Source organism: Herpailurus yagouaroundi, unplaced genomic scaffold (genome assembly GCF_014898765.1).
Source record: "Herpailurus yagouaroundi ecotype Mexico unplaced genomic scaffold, PumYag 140, whole genome shotgun sequence".
NCBI classification, from domain to species: Eukaryota; Metazoa; Chordata; class Mammalia; order Carnivora; family Felidae; genus Herpailurus; species Herpailurus yagouaroundi.
The window spans coordinates 55188117-55208415 of NW_024412395.1; the positions used below are offsets into that span (position 1 = coordinate 55188117).

At 38.5% G+C, this 20299-nt stretch overlaps 1 protein-coding gene across 1 annotated transcript in view; it reads right to left on the reverse strand.

Annotated features, from left to right (window-relative positions):
* Nucleotides 1-747: 747 nt before the first annotated feature.
* Nucleotides 748-20299, reverse strand: part of CIRSR (corepressor of RBPJ and splicing regulator) — a 45692-nt gene continuing 26140 nt past the window's right edge. Inside the window, exons 8-10 of the mRNA XM_040475421.1 lie at nt 4334-4440; nt 3144-3229; nt 748-1778 (exon numbers count right to left, since the gene is read on the reverse strand). Of these exons, the coding sequence (XP_040331355.1) occupies nt 1049-1778; nt 3144-3229; nt 4334-4440 (923 nt within the window). The 3' untranslated portion in view covers nt 748-1048. The remainder of the gene's footprint in view (nt 1779-3143; nt 3230-4333; nt 4441-20299) is intronic.

Here is a 20299-nt window from a genome sequence, read left to right on the forward strand (position 1 = left end):
TCCGACTTCAGCCAGGTCACGATCTCGCAGTCCGTGAGTTCGAGCCCCGCGTCGGGCTCTGGGCGGATGGCTCAGAGCCTGGAGCCTGTTTCCGATTCTGTGTCTCCCTCTCTCTCTGCCCCTCCCCCGTTCATGCTCTGTCTCTCTCTGTCCCAAAAATGAATAAACGTTGAAAAAAAAAAATTAAAAAAAAAAATAAATAAATAAAGTAGGGAGTTTCTCTGGTGGGCCCCATCTAATCACCAGGGTCCTCAAAGGTGGGAGAGGGATGTACGTGGCAAAGGGATGACATGTGAGGACTTCACTTCACCCTTGTCAGCTCCGAAGATGGAAGGAGGGGCCAGGGGCCAAGGAATTGCAGCTGTGCTCCAGAAACTGGAGATGAGCAAGCGAACGGATTTTCTTCTAGAGCCTACAGAAGGAATCAATCCTGCCGACACCTTGATTTTAGCCCAGGGAGACACAGTTCAGACTTCCGATCTCCAGGACTGTACAATGCATCTATGTTGTTTGAAGTGTGAGGTAATCTGTTCTGGCAACGGAGAAAACTAGGGTGTCATCCAAGCGTAAATCGGTAGAACAGAACACCTGAAGGGAGTTTAAACGTCTCAAGGAAATAGTGATCACGTCCACTACTGAATTCATACTAGAGAATTTCAACAATGATTATACTTTGCTTCAAGTAAATTCAAATCTTAAAAGTAAAAATTTGAACAGAAAAAAGTAACGAAAATTAAATTGTACCCATTCAGTGTATTGCCATTCTTTTAATGATGTTTCAGAAAAAAGAAAATGCCACAGAGTTACAGGGGTTTTTATCTAGTAGAGGGCACAAGAGACATTTCTCCACAGAAAATATTTTTACAGCCCCAAAAGAGATTACTTGCAAATATTTGCAAAGTTCACTCCTATAGGACTCACGTAGTTTTTGTATTTGATATGCCAGTTTTCAGGGATGGAAAATTAAAACAAAGCTTTTTCATTAGAAAGACAATAGTATGCAATTTAGCCCTTGCCACAGGTATTTAATAAGTGAGCAGAGATATTTTTATTCCCAGGTAATTGTCACATACAGTCTCTCTTTATTCTCTCTACTTCTGCTTCGTTCTCTTTGCGTCACTCCGGCACGCTTATCTCCTGGGTTCTCCCTGTGCGGTTTTCCTCCTCTGAAGACATCTGTGCCGTGGCTTCTGGGGCCATTTCTTCCATCCTGCTCTTCACTGGGACTTCGCTGTGGCCGTTTTCTTATTTCTCTTTGCTGGTAACTTCCATGACTTCTGCTCCGGCTTCCCCTACCCCTCTTGTCCCTGCTCTGACTCCTGGTGCTCCTCTCGTTTCTTGCAGATCTTCTCTTCTCTGGGCTCTGGTTATGGCTTCGGGACTTTCTGTCAGAATCAGCATGGCTCCACTTGCTATTCTCTCTAGAACTCTCTTGTTTTAAAAACCTAGGCTTTTCCTTGGCTTTGTCCTTGTTATGGTGACTGCTAGAAAGTTCTTCATAAAGTTTTCTCTTCTTAGACTTGTCCTTCTCTTCAGAATCACTGCTGCTATTCCCCGAACACTTATTTTTCTTTCTTTTCTTCTTTTGTATTTTTCTTTCTTTGCTGTCACTCTCACTGCTGCTTTCTGAAGTCTCACTGGAGGAGGAGGAGGAGGAAGAGGAGGAGGAGGGGGATTTATTTTTATGTTTTCTGTGTTTACTTCTGCTCTTCTGAAGCTTTTTCTTTTTTCTGTCTTTTTTCTTTTTCTTTTTTTTCTTCTCAAGTCGATCCAATTTCCTGTTATTGGGAAAATCGTAATAACATACTATGTAAAAATAGTTCTCTTGATGACAAATATAAAATTTTAAATAGACAATATATTTTCCTAGGTACTATTTAAAGTGGGACTCAAATATAAATGTATACTTTATTAAATGACGAATAATTTTCTTCCTTTTAAATTATTCAAGTCACACATAAAATTAAATGCATTAAGCCAATTATCTCACCATTCTTTCCTCAATAGCAATGACTATTAAAAAAAATTCTTACTGATTCAGATTTTGAAATTATATAGCACTCTAAATAAATGGACATCCTGACCTCAAGAAAGCTTTATAAAACATTAGCTACATGCTAATGTAAATTTAAATATATAGCTATAATCAGATGAAAAATTAATTATATGTTGTACTGTTTAAAAAAAAGGGTTTTTTTAATGTTTATTTTTGAGAGGGAGAGAGACTGTGAGCAGGGGAGGGGCAGAGAGACAGAAGGAGACACAGAATCTGAAGCAGGCTCCAGGCTCCGAGCTGTCAGCACAGAGCCTGATGCCGGGCTCGACCCACAAACCACAAGATCATGACTTGAGCCTGATGCCGGGCTCGACCCACAAACCACAAGATCATGACTTAACCCATTGAGCCACCCAGGCGCCCCAATGTTGTACTATATTAAAGTATGAAATAATTTATCAACATTGCATTATCAAAATTGAAGGGCTTATTTTCCAGGAATTCTAAAAAAGAATACACTTTACATTTTTTGGATTCCTTTCTTCTTATATAAAATAATCACATACTGGTTTTCAACAACTGTTTAGGACAATTCTATTAAGGCATTCTGAATTTCTGAAGAGTACTTCACATTCTCAGAAGAGTAACTTGTTCTGGTGCTTGAGTTACTCTAAAATAAAAATGTCTTCACTGGGTTCTGTCCAGCCATTCTCAAAACTCCACAAACTGAAACATCATGAGCTCCCTCTATTGGACTCAGCAGACATTTCTTGGATTCTTTAATCCAGAGGTAGTCTGTTCAACTAAGATTCATATTTAAACATTTTTCAGCATTCCTCATAAAAAAATCACAAAAATAGTAATACATGACCCATAATACTTTGTAAGAACTGTATGCAAAGATATATACAAATCTAGTACAAAAAGTAAAACCTACAAATAAATCTACTTCCAAACTAAATGTTCTGGAAAGTACAATGATTTTGTGGTATATTCTGAGTATATAATCTTACGCTCATTTTCATGTTACTGAAAGAAAGACAAAATTGTATTATTATAGCTGAGGAATAAATCAGTAAATAGGATGCACAGGACGAAATATAAGAAAAAAATAGTTGAATCCATTAAATATACACTGTTTAATTACCTGAGAAGTTTCTGTTTTTGTTTGGTTGTTAGTGATTTTAAAAATTCGACTTCCGGATCTTCTTCACCCTCACTTGCAACATATTCCTGAGTCAACAAAGACATCATTAAATTGCTAGACTGCAAGACAAATTAGTTATCAGATGGGAAAGAAAGCATAAAGAAATTCTGTCAAACCTATACTAGAAATGAGTATGACATTCTGGATTGAGAAGTGGAGGGGGGATTAAAAATTTTCTTATAATCTCCTGTCAAGGAGGATCATAATACATCAAGAGGTTAAGATAACTGCTTGGTCAGCATTAACAAACTTTATCAGAAAGCGGAAGATAGAGAAACACAAATAAAACGTTTATAACATGGTTTCTGCTCTCTATCTCTTGAGTTGGAATTTAAACACATAAGAGTTTAAACTATTTTATTTTTAATTTAATGGAATGTTAAAACCAAGACGATCATGAACTTTATAGGAAGGTCAAAACATCCATAATGTTAGCATTTATAAATTCAACAGTACATTATCAAATATATGATTATCAAATACACACCAATATACCAAACAGAACAAATATATGATGATACAGGTTCTATGAACAGTCCCTAGCAGTGTTTGCAAAGTAATCTGCCGCTTTTCAGAGTACCACAAGATTATGCCAATGGGAGTGTGGGTTTTAGTGTCAGTTTTATCTCTAGACAGCCACATGAGCCACAAGGGCAATCACTTAACTTCTCTGGGCTCCAGTTTCCTCCTTAAATAAAATACTTTGCATTAAAATATCCACAACCCTTCAAACGCAACCATTTTCTGGATCTATGTACAGTTCAATAAATTAAGTTTAAAATATCTTCTATAATTTTAGGAGTTTGCTTCTATACATTTCTTCCTATTGGTTCTATATAATGTAAGTTAGCAGGAAGTAAAAAATAACCTTATCACCAGTTCAGTTAGAGACTTTAACCACATAAACCTAGAGGAGCAGTTTCATTTATTAAAAATATAGGTTTAAAAACAATTTCTCATTTAGGTTAAAATAATAAAGAATCAAAATCCAAGTACATTTTAGGCATCTTCTTTGCTCTATCTTGCTTTCCTATGGATATATGCATATTGGAAAACAATAAGTAGCAATTCACAAGCAATCACATTTAGATTTATAGACATTTTCAGCTTACCGATAAAAAGATCATTACCTGTGATGGATCATTTGCGGTCAAGTTTCTCCCCAGTACATTTCGTTTCAGTGCAAACCCACTGTTTCTCATCTCCGCTATTAGCTCCGAGGGGTGCATCGATGGCCCTGTTCACAAAAATCGCAGTTTGAATGTATCATTTATATCTCTCTACCTTTTTTGGACTCCACAGTAGGAATGCAGTTGAAGCTTTGTTAAGTAAAATCACAGCTAAATCAACTCAATAATCTTCTGCTGAGCAAATAATCAGATATGATTTTCTAAAACAGCAGTCTGGAGATTCAGAATAGAAAATAATTGCATTTTTCTTTACGTGCTAGGGGATTCTCTTCTTATGTAACTTTGTCACACTGAAAAGATACGTTTAGATGTTATCTGCTTGGCAGTTTTTAGTACAAAATCAAAGGAAAATGGCAAAAAACTGCAATTAAACTTTAATAGTTATTCTCTCAGTAAGAATTCAATTTAAAAAAGATACTTTTAAAGGTACATGAGCAATTTATTATTCTAGTTTCTAATTCAAAATTCCTCATCCTCGTTTATCAAATATCAATACTGAATACGCTGCCATATGGTTTGCTAATTATCACCACACACACACGTGCACACACGTACATACACACATGCTACAGATAACTACAAAGCACTAATTAATCTTCCATATATAGATCTATATGCTCAGAGTTTGAAATTTCTAGTTATAAGTTTGGGGTTGGTGACAAGCAATTTTAGGCTGGCGATAGATGTCTACATGTTACATTTTTCACAAGCTGCTGTTTCTACTTTTGCAAAATCCCAATTTGAAAAGCAAACTCCTTTTTGGTTACATACTAAAAATAGGTATGGACTAAAGACAGATACAATTAAAAAGTAATTTTTTTAAGAAAACGTTGGTGTCCTTCCCTCAAACATTATTAGATTGACCATATGGAAGGAGAGACCCTTTCCTCATTCTTTCGTATATTTCAGTTTCATTTTGTTTTCCCTGCAGTAGCAAATAACAACTTTTCATAGAAGCTATTTAAAGTTTCTGGCCTAAATCATCAATTTACTTTTTTCTTTTCCTTTTCCTTTTTTTTTTTTTTGAGAGAGAGAGAGTGCACGTGAATGCGGCAGAAGGGCAGAGGGAGAGAGAGAATCCCAAGCAGGTTCCACACTCAGCACAGAGCTCAATGTGAGGTTCAGTCTCACAACACAGGGATCATGACCTGAGCCGAAATCAAGAGTTGACGCTCAACTGATCCACCCAGGCGCCCTAGAATCCTTTATACTTTCTTAAATGAACTACACTGGGCGATCTATCCAGAATATAAGGAAGAATAAAGACAGTTCCTGCTAACAAGCAATGCATAAGGGAGGGAGGGGGACAGAGAAACTTCAGAAATGGATTCTCTAGTTCATTGATTAAATATTTCACCTATTTTTCTTTTCACTGCTTTGTTGGTCTTTTACCAGTTATTTGCACGTTCACCTATACGTTAGCATGGAAGACAAAAAACAATAAAATTCAAATCCGCTCACTTGTCAATAGCATCTGTGGTAAAGTTAGGTGGGTTACTATTTGTTACTGGGCTCTACAGGCTTTACACCATTCTATTCACATTACCAAGAACTGAAAGTAGAACACAATTTTATAAAGTAGAAAATATGTTTTCTGAAGCGTCAAAGCTCCATTTCCTTGTTAACAATTTTTTAAGATGTCAAATGAATTCAGAAAGCAAACATGCTAAGGATTAGGATAAAAGCTACTTTGGTCAGGGGCCGAAGGGTTTGGCCATTATGATGAGAGGTTACTAATTTCATCAAAACACGGGTGCTCTCAGGAAGTTTTAAAAAACACGCTTTTTATATTTTCATTACAGTGCTTCCAACTACTCCGAGAAAATGATCTCTCTTTAGCCTGTCTGACAGATTGTGAGACAAACATTACTCTTGTAGCGTCTATATTTTTCCAAATCCTCAAGCGAACTCTGGGTAGTACATATGCTTGGCATACACTTCCACACTAAAGACTGTAAATACTTAGGGAACCACCTGACAAACAGTATTCAATAAACAGTAACAATTGTTATTTTTGCCAGTAGCTATAAAAATGTTTATGATTATTTTATTATATAGTCTTCATGATTTAAAAAACGCTTTTAGAGTAGTATTTTTCAAAATCCAGTCTTATTCATATATTCTTATACTCAAACCTTTTTCTATCATCAAAAGTTCCGGGTTAGAAGATGTGACAAGTCAGGTTCAATTAAGGTATATTTAGCAAGGTATCTTTATACTTTCCCATTATTGTGACAGTGGCTATGAAGAGTTAAATTGATAGAAATGACTCCAGCTCTCTGAGAACTCAATGTTTAGTTGATATCCTAGATTATATAGATATGTTGAAAAAACAGATTTTTACGATATATTCCAATGCAAAATGACTATTCTCATGTATAGTGCCTAATGATTATTATTTTTTACATGCCATGTTTCAGAGAAGAGGAGTTAAAGATTCACACCATAAGTTTATTTACAAACATATTATGCTGAATTCAAGAGTTTGATCTATTTGTCAAAGAAACTGCATCTCTTAAAATACTCCTTTTCACATCTGTGTAATGGATTAATTACAACGTCCTTATTTTGTAAGCAGTTGGTGTCCTACTATAAAAAAAGGTGCAGCAAATCCAGATCCAAAGTACAGGGTCATCATAATTAGTAACCGCCACTTGTTTTCCACTGAAAATGGCAAATTGGTCCGTGGGCCCTCCTAGTAGTGGCTTCTAGGGACCACGGACGTTGCGAACCTCGCGCGCTCTGTCCCAACAGCACTGGTGGAAGTTTGGCGCGGACACCCAAGGCTACAGAAAGGGCAGCACCACCCAAGTCCTCCTTTTTTACCACCTTGCTCTCTGGTGTCTGTGCCTTAACAGTTTAAATTTTTTTTTTTTCAACGTTTATTTATTTTTTGGGACAGAGAGAGACAGAGCATGAACGGGGGAGGGGCAGAGAGAGAGGGAGACACAGAATCGGAAACAGGCTCCAGGCTCTGAGCCATCAGCCCAGAGCCCGACGCGGGGCTCGAACTCACGGACCGCGAGATCGTGACCTGGCTGAAGTCGGACGCTTAACCGACTGCGCCACCCAGGCGCCCCTGTGCCTTAACAGTTTAAACTACAACTGGAATCGGGGCCCAGGAATGTTTGGTTTGCTCTTAAATTTGCTATGGTTGAATAACTCTAGAGAATTCAGGAAGAGGACATTTGTTTTAAAATGTAGATTTGTGAGGACTCCTTTCTAGATCACTTCACTCAGGCTGGGTCAAGCCTCCAGAGCATGAAAACCGATGTTCCAATTTTGAAAAGCAGGTCCACTGACGAAAACTGTTTTACATTTTGCAAACCTTCTCTGCTGTGATACAGGTAAGCATCAGAATACTGATTGTGACTACGGTATTCAGTTTCATGTCCTGACTAGACCTAGACTATTTTCTACTAGAAAAATACCGTGGGGTCAGTGTCTCAGGGGGAAAAAAAAATCCCCAGAAGGCAAATTAGGTTGTACAAAATTATGTTTGGACAGGGGCTAATCTATTCATTAAGAGCATTCATTTTTATAGAACTCAGCAAAAGTAACGGGAGGTAAGAAATGTTGTGTAGTAAAATGCATGTTTTATTGGAGGACACTAAAAAGTCCTGGCTATGAGAAAGGCCCCATCACCAACTTCACCGTTAGACAGCAGTCCCAGCTGACGCCCACAAACAGCTCAGCAGGAAGCTGAATGTCGAAGGCAGACACACTTGTGTCTCACTGCTAGCACGAGGTCAATCTGCTCTTCCCAAGAACAGATGCATCTTCCTTTCCAAGTTCCTCATTCCTTTTGAAATGAAACATTACCCTCTACAATTTCATGGTATTCAGCGGGAGAAGGGAGGGCACTGACCTGCAGGTTAGGGAAGGCTGCATGAGAAATGCCTTTTCCTTCTCCCCCAAAATTTAACACAATACCTTATGGGATGTACTGTTTGCTGCAAGTGTCTGCTATTCCTAAAATGAATATAGTTTTGTTTGCTATTAAAGTGGTGAGCACTCACGGTTTATGAGATTGAGCCACGTTGGGCTTTGTGCTCACAGTGCAGGGCCTGCTTGGGATTCTCTCTTTTCCGCTATCTCTGCCCCTCCCCTGCACTTGCTCAAATGCTCTCTCACAATAAATAAACGTAAAAAAATTTTTTTAAGTGATCAATTTTTCCCTTTTCATTGTGGATTTGTATTTAACCTTATACGGTAAAAAATTTCAAACCTAGAGAGTATAATGTAATGAACCTAATGTACTCCTTAGCTTCAACAATGATATTTTGCCATTCTTACTTTATGACCTCCAACTTCCTGTGTTTCTTTTTTGATAGAGTTATTGACAGAGTATTTGACAGATCCAGATTTTGATAGAGATGAAATCTCAGCTATCCCTTTGGTATTTAATCACTAACAAACAAAGAGTATTTCTTAAAAATAAAACCCTAACACCTTTTACACCTGTCCATGCTGACAGTTTTAAAATATCATCGGATATCCAGTCACCATTCAGATGGTCCCAACAGTATCTTTTCACAGTTGGTTTGTCCAGATTAGGATCCAAACAAGGTCCTCACACTGCATCTAGTTCATATATCTCTTAAATCTCGCTATCTTTTTTAAGGCTTATTTATTTATTTTGAGAGAGAAAGTGCGAGTGGGGGGAGGGGCAGAAAGAGAAAGAAAAAAATCCCAAGCAGGCTCCACACTGTCAGCGCAGAGCCCGATGTGGGGCTCCAACTCACGAACCATGAGATCATGAACGGAGACAAAATCAAGAGTCGGATGCTTAACCAACTGAGCCACCTGAGAGCCCCTCTCTCTCTTTTTATTTTAAGTAATTAGTTTTAGATAGGCTCCATGCCCAATGTGGGACCTGAACTCACAACTCTGAGACTGAAAGTTACATGCTCTACCAACTGAGCCAGCCAGGAGCCCCTCTTTTCCCTCTTTAGAAACTGAGGTATAAGTGACACATACCTTAAGTCTGTTTTCATCTAAAAAAAATTTCACTACCCCCACCCGCTATTCGTTTGCTGAAGAAACTGGGTTATTTGTCCTGCAGAGTATCCCACATTCTGGATAGTGATGTCATTTAATATGTTCTTCTAGTCTTTGTATTTCCTGTAAGTTGGTAGTTAGATCTACAGGCTTATTATTAAGTTATTCTGCCATGTTATACCATATACTTAGGAGGATTACATAGCAAGTCTTCTTACGTTTGGACTTGAGAAAAATGACACTTGAAAACACACACATTTCTGGCCAGTGAACTAGACTGAGGACAAAAGGCTGAGACTTCAACCTAGAATGTTTTGCTGTCGCTACGTAGTAATAGTGGAGGGGGCAGAACCTGAAAAATGTGCGTTTTAAAATAAACTCCCAAATATGATCACAAATTACATATGTTATGATTCTTATTTCCATGGGAGTACACCCTTTTTTTCCGTCTTTCTTCCTTGAAATTAAATCGACTGAATCTAGTAAAAAAAGCCACTCCCTGTTACTAAGGGTAAAAAGGCCACACAGAGACCCTGGTTATAGAACACGACGGGGAGATTTGTGTCTAGTGGGAATTATCAAGAATCGTATACATATGATTCCTAATATTACCTAACCTTTTTGCCTTTAAGAAAGCGTATAGAAAGCTATCCTTAAAGTAGACTGAAAAAGGGGGCACAGTGGGAACATGCAGCACAAGTCCCAGGGAAAAAGTGAACAAAGCTATTAATAAAGTGTGTGGGTGATTTTTATTTATATAGATGAGAATGTTTTACGTATGATTTTCCAAAGGTTATGCAAGAACCAATTGTACCGCATTGCAATAAAACTGCTCCATACTGGGAATTTTCCTGAAACACTGCCAGTGCAGCTTAGTGGAGGCTGGAAACAAAAGTGTTTCTTATTGCCCTTATCTCAAGTTCATACTGAAGACAGCTAATGTGATCTCTATTAAAACATACAATGCAAAGGAAAAATGAAGCGTTTCATTTTAATCTATGTGTCTGGAAAATACATAAAAACAAGGAAAGATAAAACTGGCCTTATTGTATGCTAGTAAAGAACACTATTAAAAATAAAAAAACTTTCCCTTACAGAATCAATAGAGTTACAAATATGACTTACATTTGATTGTATCTTCAAACTTCTATCTTCAACTTAATTTATATGCAAATATTTTAGTGATGATACTTGCAGTGATAAAGTGAATTCACAGTCCATATGAGAAAAGTCATTTGTGTTGTGATGAACATGAGGTAGTAGAAGTTAGCCCTATGTTTTAGTTAAGAATATGAATGCTCTCCAGGGGGTGCCTGGGTGGCTCAGTTGGTTGAGTACCCGCCTCTTGATTTCAGCTCAGGTCACGATCCCAGGGATGTGGGATGGAGCCTCTCATCAGGCTCCACGCTGAGCGTGGAGTCTGCTTAAGATTTTCTCTCTGTGTCTCTATCTCTCTCCCTCCCTCTCCTTCCTCTCTCTCCCCTGCCCCTCCCCCACTCTCTCCCTTTCTCTCAAAAACAACAACAAAAAACAAAGAACATGATTGCTCCTGAGAGAATATGACAGCTCTTAAACATTATTCATCTATGAACTTCAGAAACATTATGCTGAGTCAAAGAAGTCAGACACAAAAAATACATACCGTATGATTCTATTTACACGAAGTTCATGAAGAGGCAAAACTAACGTGCGAGGTTAGAAAATAGAACAGCGGTTGTGGGTGGAGGAGGCTGACCAGTAGGGGACAGAAGGGTATGTTCTAGGTTATGGTAATATTCAAGCGCTGAATCTTGCTTGTCAGAGACATTGGTTACAGGGGTGTACGTATTTGTCAAACTCTATACGACCAGTATATTGTACTTTTTTTTTTTAAACTTTATTTATTTTGAGAGAGAGAGAGCAAGAGTGGAAGAAGGGCAAAGGGAGAGGAAGAGAGAGAGAATCCCAAGCAGGCTCTGCACTGTCAACACAGAGCCCGACGTGGGGTCTGAACACACCAGCTGCAAGTTCATGACCTGAGCCGAAGTCAAGAGTTGGAGGCTCAACCCATTAAGCCACCCAGGCAGCCTGACCAGTACATTTTACTTTATAAAATAGTTACACATGATATTTTAAATCAGTCAACAATAATTACTCAACGACTATGCTAGACATTCACCACATTTCTGTATTACATCTCCTTCTAACTATGGAGGGAACCTGGCATAAGGAATTTCAGCTTATTCCTCCCTAGTATATAACTTAGAAAGTGATTTAAAAATCAGTATGTAGGGGCGCCCGGGTGGCTCAGTCGGTTAAGCAGCCGACTTTGGCTCAGGTCATGATCTCGCGGTCCGTGAGTTCGAGCCCCGCGTCAGGCTCTGTGCTGACAGCTCAGAGCCTGGAGCCTGTTTTGGATTCTGTGTCTCCCTCTATCTGACCCTCCCCCGTTCATGCTCTGTCTCTCTCTGTCTCAAAAATAAATAAACGTTAAAAAAAATTTTTTTTAAATCAGTATGTATTACTGAGAGCTTATTATTTTATTCTGTTAGCATTTTAGAGAATGGAGAACTTAGTTTTTGCTTTCAAGCTTCTAATCTTTTTTGGAAAATCAGTTCATATCAAAGAACAGGAAAAATATGAATTGTAAACGTATGTTATAAGATATATTCAGAGAAGATGATAAACAGTGATGTTTATATAGTTAGCAAAACCTTTTCATTCAGTCACTCACTAAACTATTATTTCTAAAGTATTATTTACTAAGCATGTACACGGTGCAAGGCATTAGGGACACAAAGATAAAGAAGATACAGTCCCTAATTCAGAAAAGCTTGTATTTTCCAGGAAAGAATAAGAAGCTGAATTTGATTTTCAAACTCTCATACGATTTAGGAAAAGGTAAAAAGTGAGGCATTGTAAGTGAGCGTAACACAGTGAAGGTTGTTAACTTCATTAAGTTTGATTTGCGTAGAATTAATATTTACTAAGTGGACTATATTTCATTCATTTTCCTTTTCCAGGTAATCATTAATTCATTTCCTTTACTTGAAGCTGGCAGACTTTGAGTAGATGGAACGATGTTAATAGGAAGAATCATGTAAAAGGGAGTTATGACTGTGATCTGAGAATCATAATACCCCTTGGAGATTATGGAGAAGTGTAGCCCCCACTACCCCACACGTGACTTTAATACAGAGCAGAGTAATTTACTGACAGAATAGGATTACATTTAATTTGCTAATGACAGTGGAATTTCAAGGCCTAGCCACTGTAACAACAAATTTAAGCACTGAATTATAATAGTGCTTATAAATAGTTAGAAATGATGTAACCATTGGTAACCACTTAAAATAGCCAAAATTTAAAGTATTAATCAAGAGTACCACTTTGGCATTTGGAGCACCATAACTTGACAAGTTTTACTGAATTATAGCTCTTTAAAAGGTCAACACTTCTTGTCAGCTACTTAGCTTCCACCTGCATTAAAAACAAACACACACAAAAAACCTAGTCCCTGACTGATCAACTAGACAAAGGAAAGAGATGATGCATCACTTCTTTATTTTGAGGTCAATCCTTTATTTATTAGTTTTAATATCTGCCTATTTTAGGAGTTTAGCTTTTTTTTTTCTTATTTTTTTAAATAGGCTCCACACCCAACATGGAGCTCGAAGTCATGAACCTGAGATCAAGAGTTGCATGTTCTACTGACTGAGCCAGCCAAGCGTCCCCAGGAGGTTAGCTTTAATGAGAATCCGGTAACACAAATACTTTTTCTGCAGTAGAATTATGCTGGAAAATTAAACAAAAATTGTGCCATCAGATGTAGGTCTATCCTAGTAGCTGTGCTGGTAGGATTCAACTTCTTCCAAGGAGTTGTTAAGGGAACTCCATAATAGATTCAGGGAGATTTGCCAGATGGGCAACTGAGTTTATCATCTTTCTTTCTATGGGAAGTCCCTCTAGCATGCTACTAGATGTCTTTCTAGCGAAGCTTGTGATCAGACCATTATTTTGTTACATTTCCCATACATGTCCTCAAGCAACAAAATGTTGTCAACATAGCAGGCTGAATAAAAGATGGAGAAGTAGCACGTGGAAGCTGTGTTGCAGGAAACTTCCATCAGAGTGACCGCTGAGTGTGACATTCTTCAAGGAAATTAAATCAAGTTAGGTAAGGAAGAGTGTTCATAGGCAAACTTTTCCAATAAGTGTAAAATGATGCTTTCCTCAATTTAAGCTATTTCTTTAAAAAAAAATTTTTTTTTTTTAAGTTTTTTTTGACAGAGACAGAGTGCGAGCACGAGCTGGGGAGGTGCAGAGACAGAGAGGGAGACACAGAATCAGAAGCAGGCTCCAAGCTGTCAGCACAGAGCCTGATGTGGGGCTCGAACTCACGAACCGTGAGATCGTGACCTGGGCCGAAGTCGGACGCTTAACCGACTGAGCCACCCAGGCGCCCCGATTTAAGCTATTTCTTCATTTTCATATTGTTACACACGAAAGGCTACGGCACACACAAGAGTGGATAGAGACACAGGAAACGTTAACATCATGTTAGCCATTTGTGGTGTGGCTGGTTCTCAGACTTACGTGTTACAAAGAAAACAGAAATTCTGTCTGTGTCAAAACTATTTGAATTTGAATTTTGAATTTGAAATTCACTTTTATTAAAAATGTGAAATTTGCATATATATGGAGTCCGTTGTAAACATTTAAAAAAGTGTATCTAGATTAAAAAATGGCAAAGTAACTTTAAATATATAGCAACTTAAGCCTGAAACACCAAAATTGTACTAAGTAATTTGTACAATATGAAACTAATGTTAACAAATGTGGACTCAACGTTTATTCACTTTTATGTTGCTTTTACAACTTTTGGATTTTCATCCAATATATAAAAAGCTTGAAAGTCCTCCCATCCTTACAACAACAAAAAGCTGACAAAACTGAAAATCAACCAACCTTCTTAGCAGTATTAAAGAATTGAGACCACAGGGTAGGACATTATCCCCAAAACAGGAGAGACAAGTGGTACAGACAATCACAGTTTAACAGGACCAGAAACCACCAATGGAGTCAGGAACTACTAGGAATCCTTAAAAGGGTAATATACTGTTGTTGGAGACTACGCAAGGACTAGCTTGAGAACTAAAAACTCCTGGGGGCCCAACCTTCATAGGGCCCCCACACTTTCATGAGTTTTACTTCCTGAAGCCGCTACACTTCTATCAAAGAACTATCAAAGAACAATCTCCTTGTATTTACCTTCCAACAATAAGAAGGGAAAAATAACCAGTCTGAAATATGTCCACAGCATTTGTTGTCCTGAACATATGCTTACCCTCAAGGGAATCTATTTTATCAAAACCTAACCTACATGGGGAAAAAGGCGGGGGGGGGGGGCGCCGGAAGTGGAGAAAAAAAGCTGAGAAGCACCTGTGAAGGTTACAGCTCAGGGGCACACATGCTAACTAAAAGAATGCGGCTTAGGGGCACCTGACTGGCTCAGTTGGTTGGAGTAGTCTTTTTTTTTTTATTAAAAAAAATTTTTTTTTAAATATTTTTGAGAGAGAGAGAGAGAGAGAGAGAGAGACAGAGCATGAGTGGGGGAGGGGCAGAGAGAGAGGGAGACCCAGAATTTGAAGCAGGCTCCAGGCTCTGAGTACACAGCCCGATGCGGGTCCCGAACTCATGGAGTGCGAGATCATGACCTGAGCCGAAGTCGGACGCTCAACCGACAGAGCTACCCAGGTGCTCCAAGTTGGAGTAGTCTTGATCTCGGGGTCATGAGTTCAAGCTTCACACTGGACTCAATTAAAGGAAATGCCAGAAATAAAAAAAACACTAACAGAAATAAAGAATGCCTTTGATGAGCTCATCAGCAGACTCGACATGGACATCAGTGAGCTTTAAGATATGTCAATAGGAACTTCCCAAACAGAAAGCAAAGGCAAAGAAAATGAAAAAAATAAAACCAGAATATTAAAAAACTGTGTGGGGGGGTGGCGGTGCCTGGGTGGCTCCGTCGGTTCAGCGTCTGACTTCAGCTCAGGTCATGATCTCGTGGCTTGTGAGTTCGAGCCCCACGTCAGGCTCTGTGCTGACAGCTCAGAGCCTGGAGCCTGCTTCTGATTCTGTCTCCCTATCTCTCTGCTCCTCCCCTGTTCACTCTCTCTCTCTCTCTCAAAAATTAATAAACATTAGAAACAAAAACAAAACAAAAAAAAAACTGTGGGACAATTACAAAAGGTGCAACATATGCACAACAGGAATACCAGAAGGAGAAGGGAGGAGAGAAAAGAACAGAAGAAATATTTGAAGTAATAATGGATGAGAGCTCCCAAGACTAATGACAGACAACAAACCACACATTCAGGAAGCTCAGAGATCACCAAGCATGATAAATACCTAAAATCCTACACTTAGGCATATCATACTCAAACTGCAGAAAATCAAAGACAAAGAGAAAAACTTGAAAGATGTCAGAGGGCAAAAAACTCTTACCTAGTTAGGAACAAAGATAAAATTACATCATACTTCTCTTAAAAAACCATGGGAGAGGGGCGCCTGGGTGGCACAGTCGGTTAAGCGTCCGACTTCAGCCAGGTCGCGATCTCGCGGTCCGTGAGTTCGAGCCCCGCGTCGGGCTCTGGGCTGATGGCTCAGAGCCTGGAGCCTGTTTCCCATTCTGTGTCTCCCTCTCTCTCTGCCCTTCCCCCCTTCATGCTCTGTCTCTCTCTGTCCCAAAAATAAATAAACGTTGAAAAAAAAATTAAAAAAAAAACAAACAAAAAACCATGGGAGCAACAGGAGAATGGAGTGAACTATTGAAAGTGTTGAAAGATAATCCTACCAACACTAAATTCTGTATCCAGAGCAACTGTCCTTCAAAAGTGAAGAAGAAATAAAGACTTTCTTAGACAAAAATTGAGAAATTTGTCACCAGCAGACCTGCCTTGCAAGAAAAATTAAAAGTTCTTCAGAGAGAAGGAAAATGACAACGATCAGAAATTTGGATCTACATCATGAAAGAGCACTTGAAAAGGAATAAATGGAAGATAAAATATTATCTTAAGAATAAGAGTGGCGCCTGGGTGGCTCAGTCGGTTACCCGTTCTACTTTGGCTCAGGTCATGATCTCATGATTCATGAGTTCAAGCCCCACGTCAGGCTCTGTACCTGGAGCCTTCCTCAGATTCTGTGTCTCCCACTCGCACTCTCTCTCTCTCTCTCTCTCTCTCTCTCAAAAATAATTAAATATTTTTAAAAATTTAAGAGAAAGTGTCTTTTTTTATAGTTTATTTGAGAGAGTGAGAGAGAGAGAGTGCATGTGCATGAGTGGGGGAGGAGCAGAGTAGGGGAGGAGAGAGAATCCCAAGCAGGCTCCTCTGTGCTGTCAGCACAGAGCCCGACGTGGGACTCAATTCCACAAACCATAACATCATGACCTGGCTGAAATCAACAGTCAGACACTTATGTGACTGAGCCATCCAGGCGCCCCTAACAGATAACATCTTGTATGAAATGATAATAGCAAGGATATACTAGTTGATTATAGTTTATGAGTAAATGTATGGCAGCAATGTTAACAGGGACAGAGAAAAGGAATTGTGTTATATAACAGGAGCATTATATAAATGACCGTGCCTGGTCATGCCTGGTCTGGCTGGTTTATTCTGTTGTAAAGTACTGGTACTACTTGTGAAGTGGTACAGTGCTATTTGAAAGTGGACTTAAATTAGTTGTAAATACACATTGCAAGTTCTAGAGCAACCACTAAAATAAAAAAAAAAAAAGTACAATTGATATGCTGAGAGAAAATGGAATCACATAAGATGCTCGACTAAAAGCAGAAAAAGCAGAAGGCAAAAAAATAAAGAACAAGGGCAACAAATAGATAACAATTATAAATATAATTACATCAATAATAGACCTATTATTACATATATATGACTCAATGATAGGTTGTCTAAAACTAACCCACTGTTTTTTTCTAATTTATTAAAGTAATTTCTATGCCCAATGTGGGGTGTGAACTCATGACCCCAAGATCAAGAGTTGCATGCTCTACTGACCTGAGCCAGCCAGGCACCACAACACATCCACTTTAAATATCAAGACACAGGGGCACTTGGCTGGCTCAGTCAGTGGAGCATGAGACTCTTGATCTTGGGCTTGTGACTTTGAGCCCCACGTTGGATGTAGAGATTACTTAAAAAAATTTTTAAAAATCTTTACAGGGCACCTGGGTGGCTCAGTCGGTTAAGCATCCGACTTCAGCTCAGGTCATGATCTCACCATTCATGAGTTCGAGCCCCACATCAGGTTCTGAGCCTGGAGCCTGCTTCAGATTCTGTGTCTCCCTCTCTCTCCTCCCCTGCCCTGCTCACGCTGTCTCTCTCTCAAAAATAAACATTAAAGAATAAATAAATAACAACTATGTGAATGGAACTAGAGGGTATTATGCTAAGTGAAATTAGTCAGAGAAAGACAAGTATCATACAACTTTACTCATATGAGGACTTTAAGACACAGAACAGATGAACACAAGGGAAGGGAAGCAAAAATAATATAAAAACAGGGAGGGGGACAAAACGTAAAAGACATGTAAATATGAAGAACAAACACAGGGTTATTGGAGGGGTTATAGGAGGGGGGATGGGCTAAATGGGTAAGGGGCATTAAGGAATCTATCCCTGAAATCATTGTTGCACTATATGCTAACTAACTTGGATGTAAATTAAAATTTTTTTAAAAAATCCAAAAATCAATCAATAAATAAAAAAGAAATATTTAAACAAATAAAGACACAGACTAAAGTGATGGAGAAATATATATACATATACACACACTATATATATATGTATACACGCTATATATATATATATATATAGTGTATATATATATACACACTATATATACATAGTATATATATATACATATATATATACTATATACACACACACACACACACACACACACACACACACTAGCACTAATAAAATAAAGCTGGAGTATCCATGTTAATTTCAGACAAAGCAAGTTTCAGACCAAGGAAATTTATCAACAATAAAGAGACAATGACACAATGAAAAAGGGTTTCATTCTCCGCAAGATACAACAATTCCTAATGTGTATGCATCTAACATTAGAGCATCAAAATATGAGGCAGAAACTGATAGAAATGTTTTCAGAAATAGACAAATCCACTATTATAGCTGGAGATTTCAATGCCCCTATGTCATAAACAGATCCAGAGAGCAACAGAAGAAAATCAACATGATATAGTTGAATTAAATAGCATTATCAACTGGATCTGGTTGATATATACACAGTATTTTATCCAATACAGTACAAAGTATTGTATATATTGGATAAAGTATTCTGAACAGCAGAATATATATTCTTCTCAAGCTCATATGGAACATCACCAGGAGAGACCACATTCTGGGCTATAAAACACACCTTAACAAATGTAAAAGAATAGACATCATACAAACAATGCTTTCAGGGCAAAACGGAATTAAACTAGAAATAATAAAGAAGAGTCAGAAAATCCCAAAGTATTTGGAGATTAAACAATACAGTTCTAAATAACACACGTGCTAAAGAAGTCTCAACAGAAATTTTAAAATATTTTGAACTAAATGAAAAAAAAAAAAATACAACTGCTGTGTAGTAAAGAACTTGGCTGTACTTTGTCCCCAGTTCCTGGGAAGGAGCCTCTATATCCTTGAAATTTCTTGAGTGATAGGAGTGTCTGTTATTTATAATGGGATCTGATAGTTTACATTATTGAGGTGACGTAGACAGGTTATGCTAAGGAGATGAGTCAGGATGGGCTGGCCACACCAGAAGGACGAACCATGTGAGTAAAGGGTTGGGGCTCTGATATTAGCTTGACCTCTGGAGAAGGGAGAGGAACTAGAGAGGAGTTCAACTATATGGTCAATGAGTCGATCAATCATGACCATATAATTGAACCCTAATAAAAACTCTGGCTTAGGTGAGCTTCCCTGGTTAACAATACTTTGTGTATAATTGATGTGTAAGGAGGTGACATGCCTAGACTCCGTGGGAAGAGGACACTAGACGTTTAGTGTTTGGGGTGGGGGGGGAGAAAGGCAATTGTAATTCTTTAAGTATTAAATTAATTAATTAATTAGTTTACTTATTTTTGAGGGAGAGCATGCGGGTGCAAGCACAGCTCAATCTCACGACTGTGAGATCATGACCTGAGACTCATCATGACTGTGAGACTCATGATCTGAAATCAAGAGTCAGACACTTAACCAACCGAGCCACCTAGGTGCCTCTAAGTGTGAAATTTAAATGCAAACAAAATGATGTTAAGTCTACCTTCTTTACTACATTTTGTAGGACTTCATTTATATGAAATGTCAAAAATAGGCAATCTACAAAAAAAGTTGAAAGTGGAGTAGTGGCTGCCTAGGGCTTGGGGGGACTAGGAGCTGGAGGGTAAGGGGCTGAGGGGGTCCCTTTGGGGTAATGAAAATGTTTTCAACCTAACTGTGGTGATGGATGTACAACTTTTGTGAATATGCAAATTCAAAGCCATTGAATTGTACACTTTAAAGGGGTGATCTGTATGGTATGCAAATGTTAACTCAATAAAGCTGCTGAAAAAATACTTGATCAAGAAAAAGAAGGGGCGCCTGGGTGGCTCAGTCGGTTACGCGTCTGACTTCAGCTCAGCTCATGATTCCGCAATTCGTAGGTTCTAGCCCCACGTCGGGCTCTGTGCTGACAGCTCAGAGCCTGGAGCCTGCTTCAGATTCTGTGTCTCCCTTTCTCTCTGCCCCTCCCCACTCACATTCTGTCTCTCTCTCCTTCAAAAATAAATAAAACATTTGAAAGAAAGAAAGAAAGAAAGAAAGAAAGAAAGAAAGAAAGAAAGAA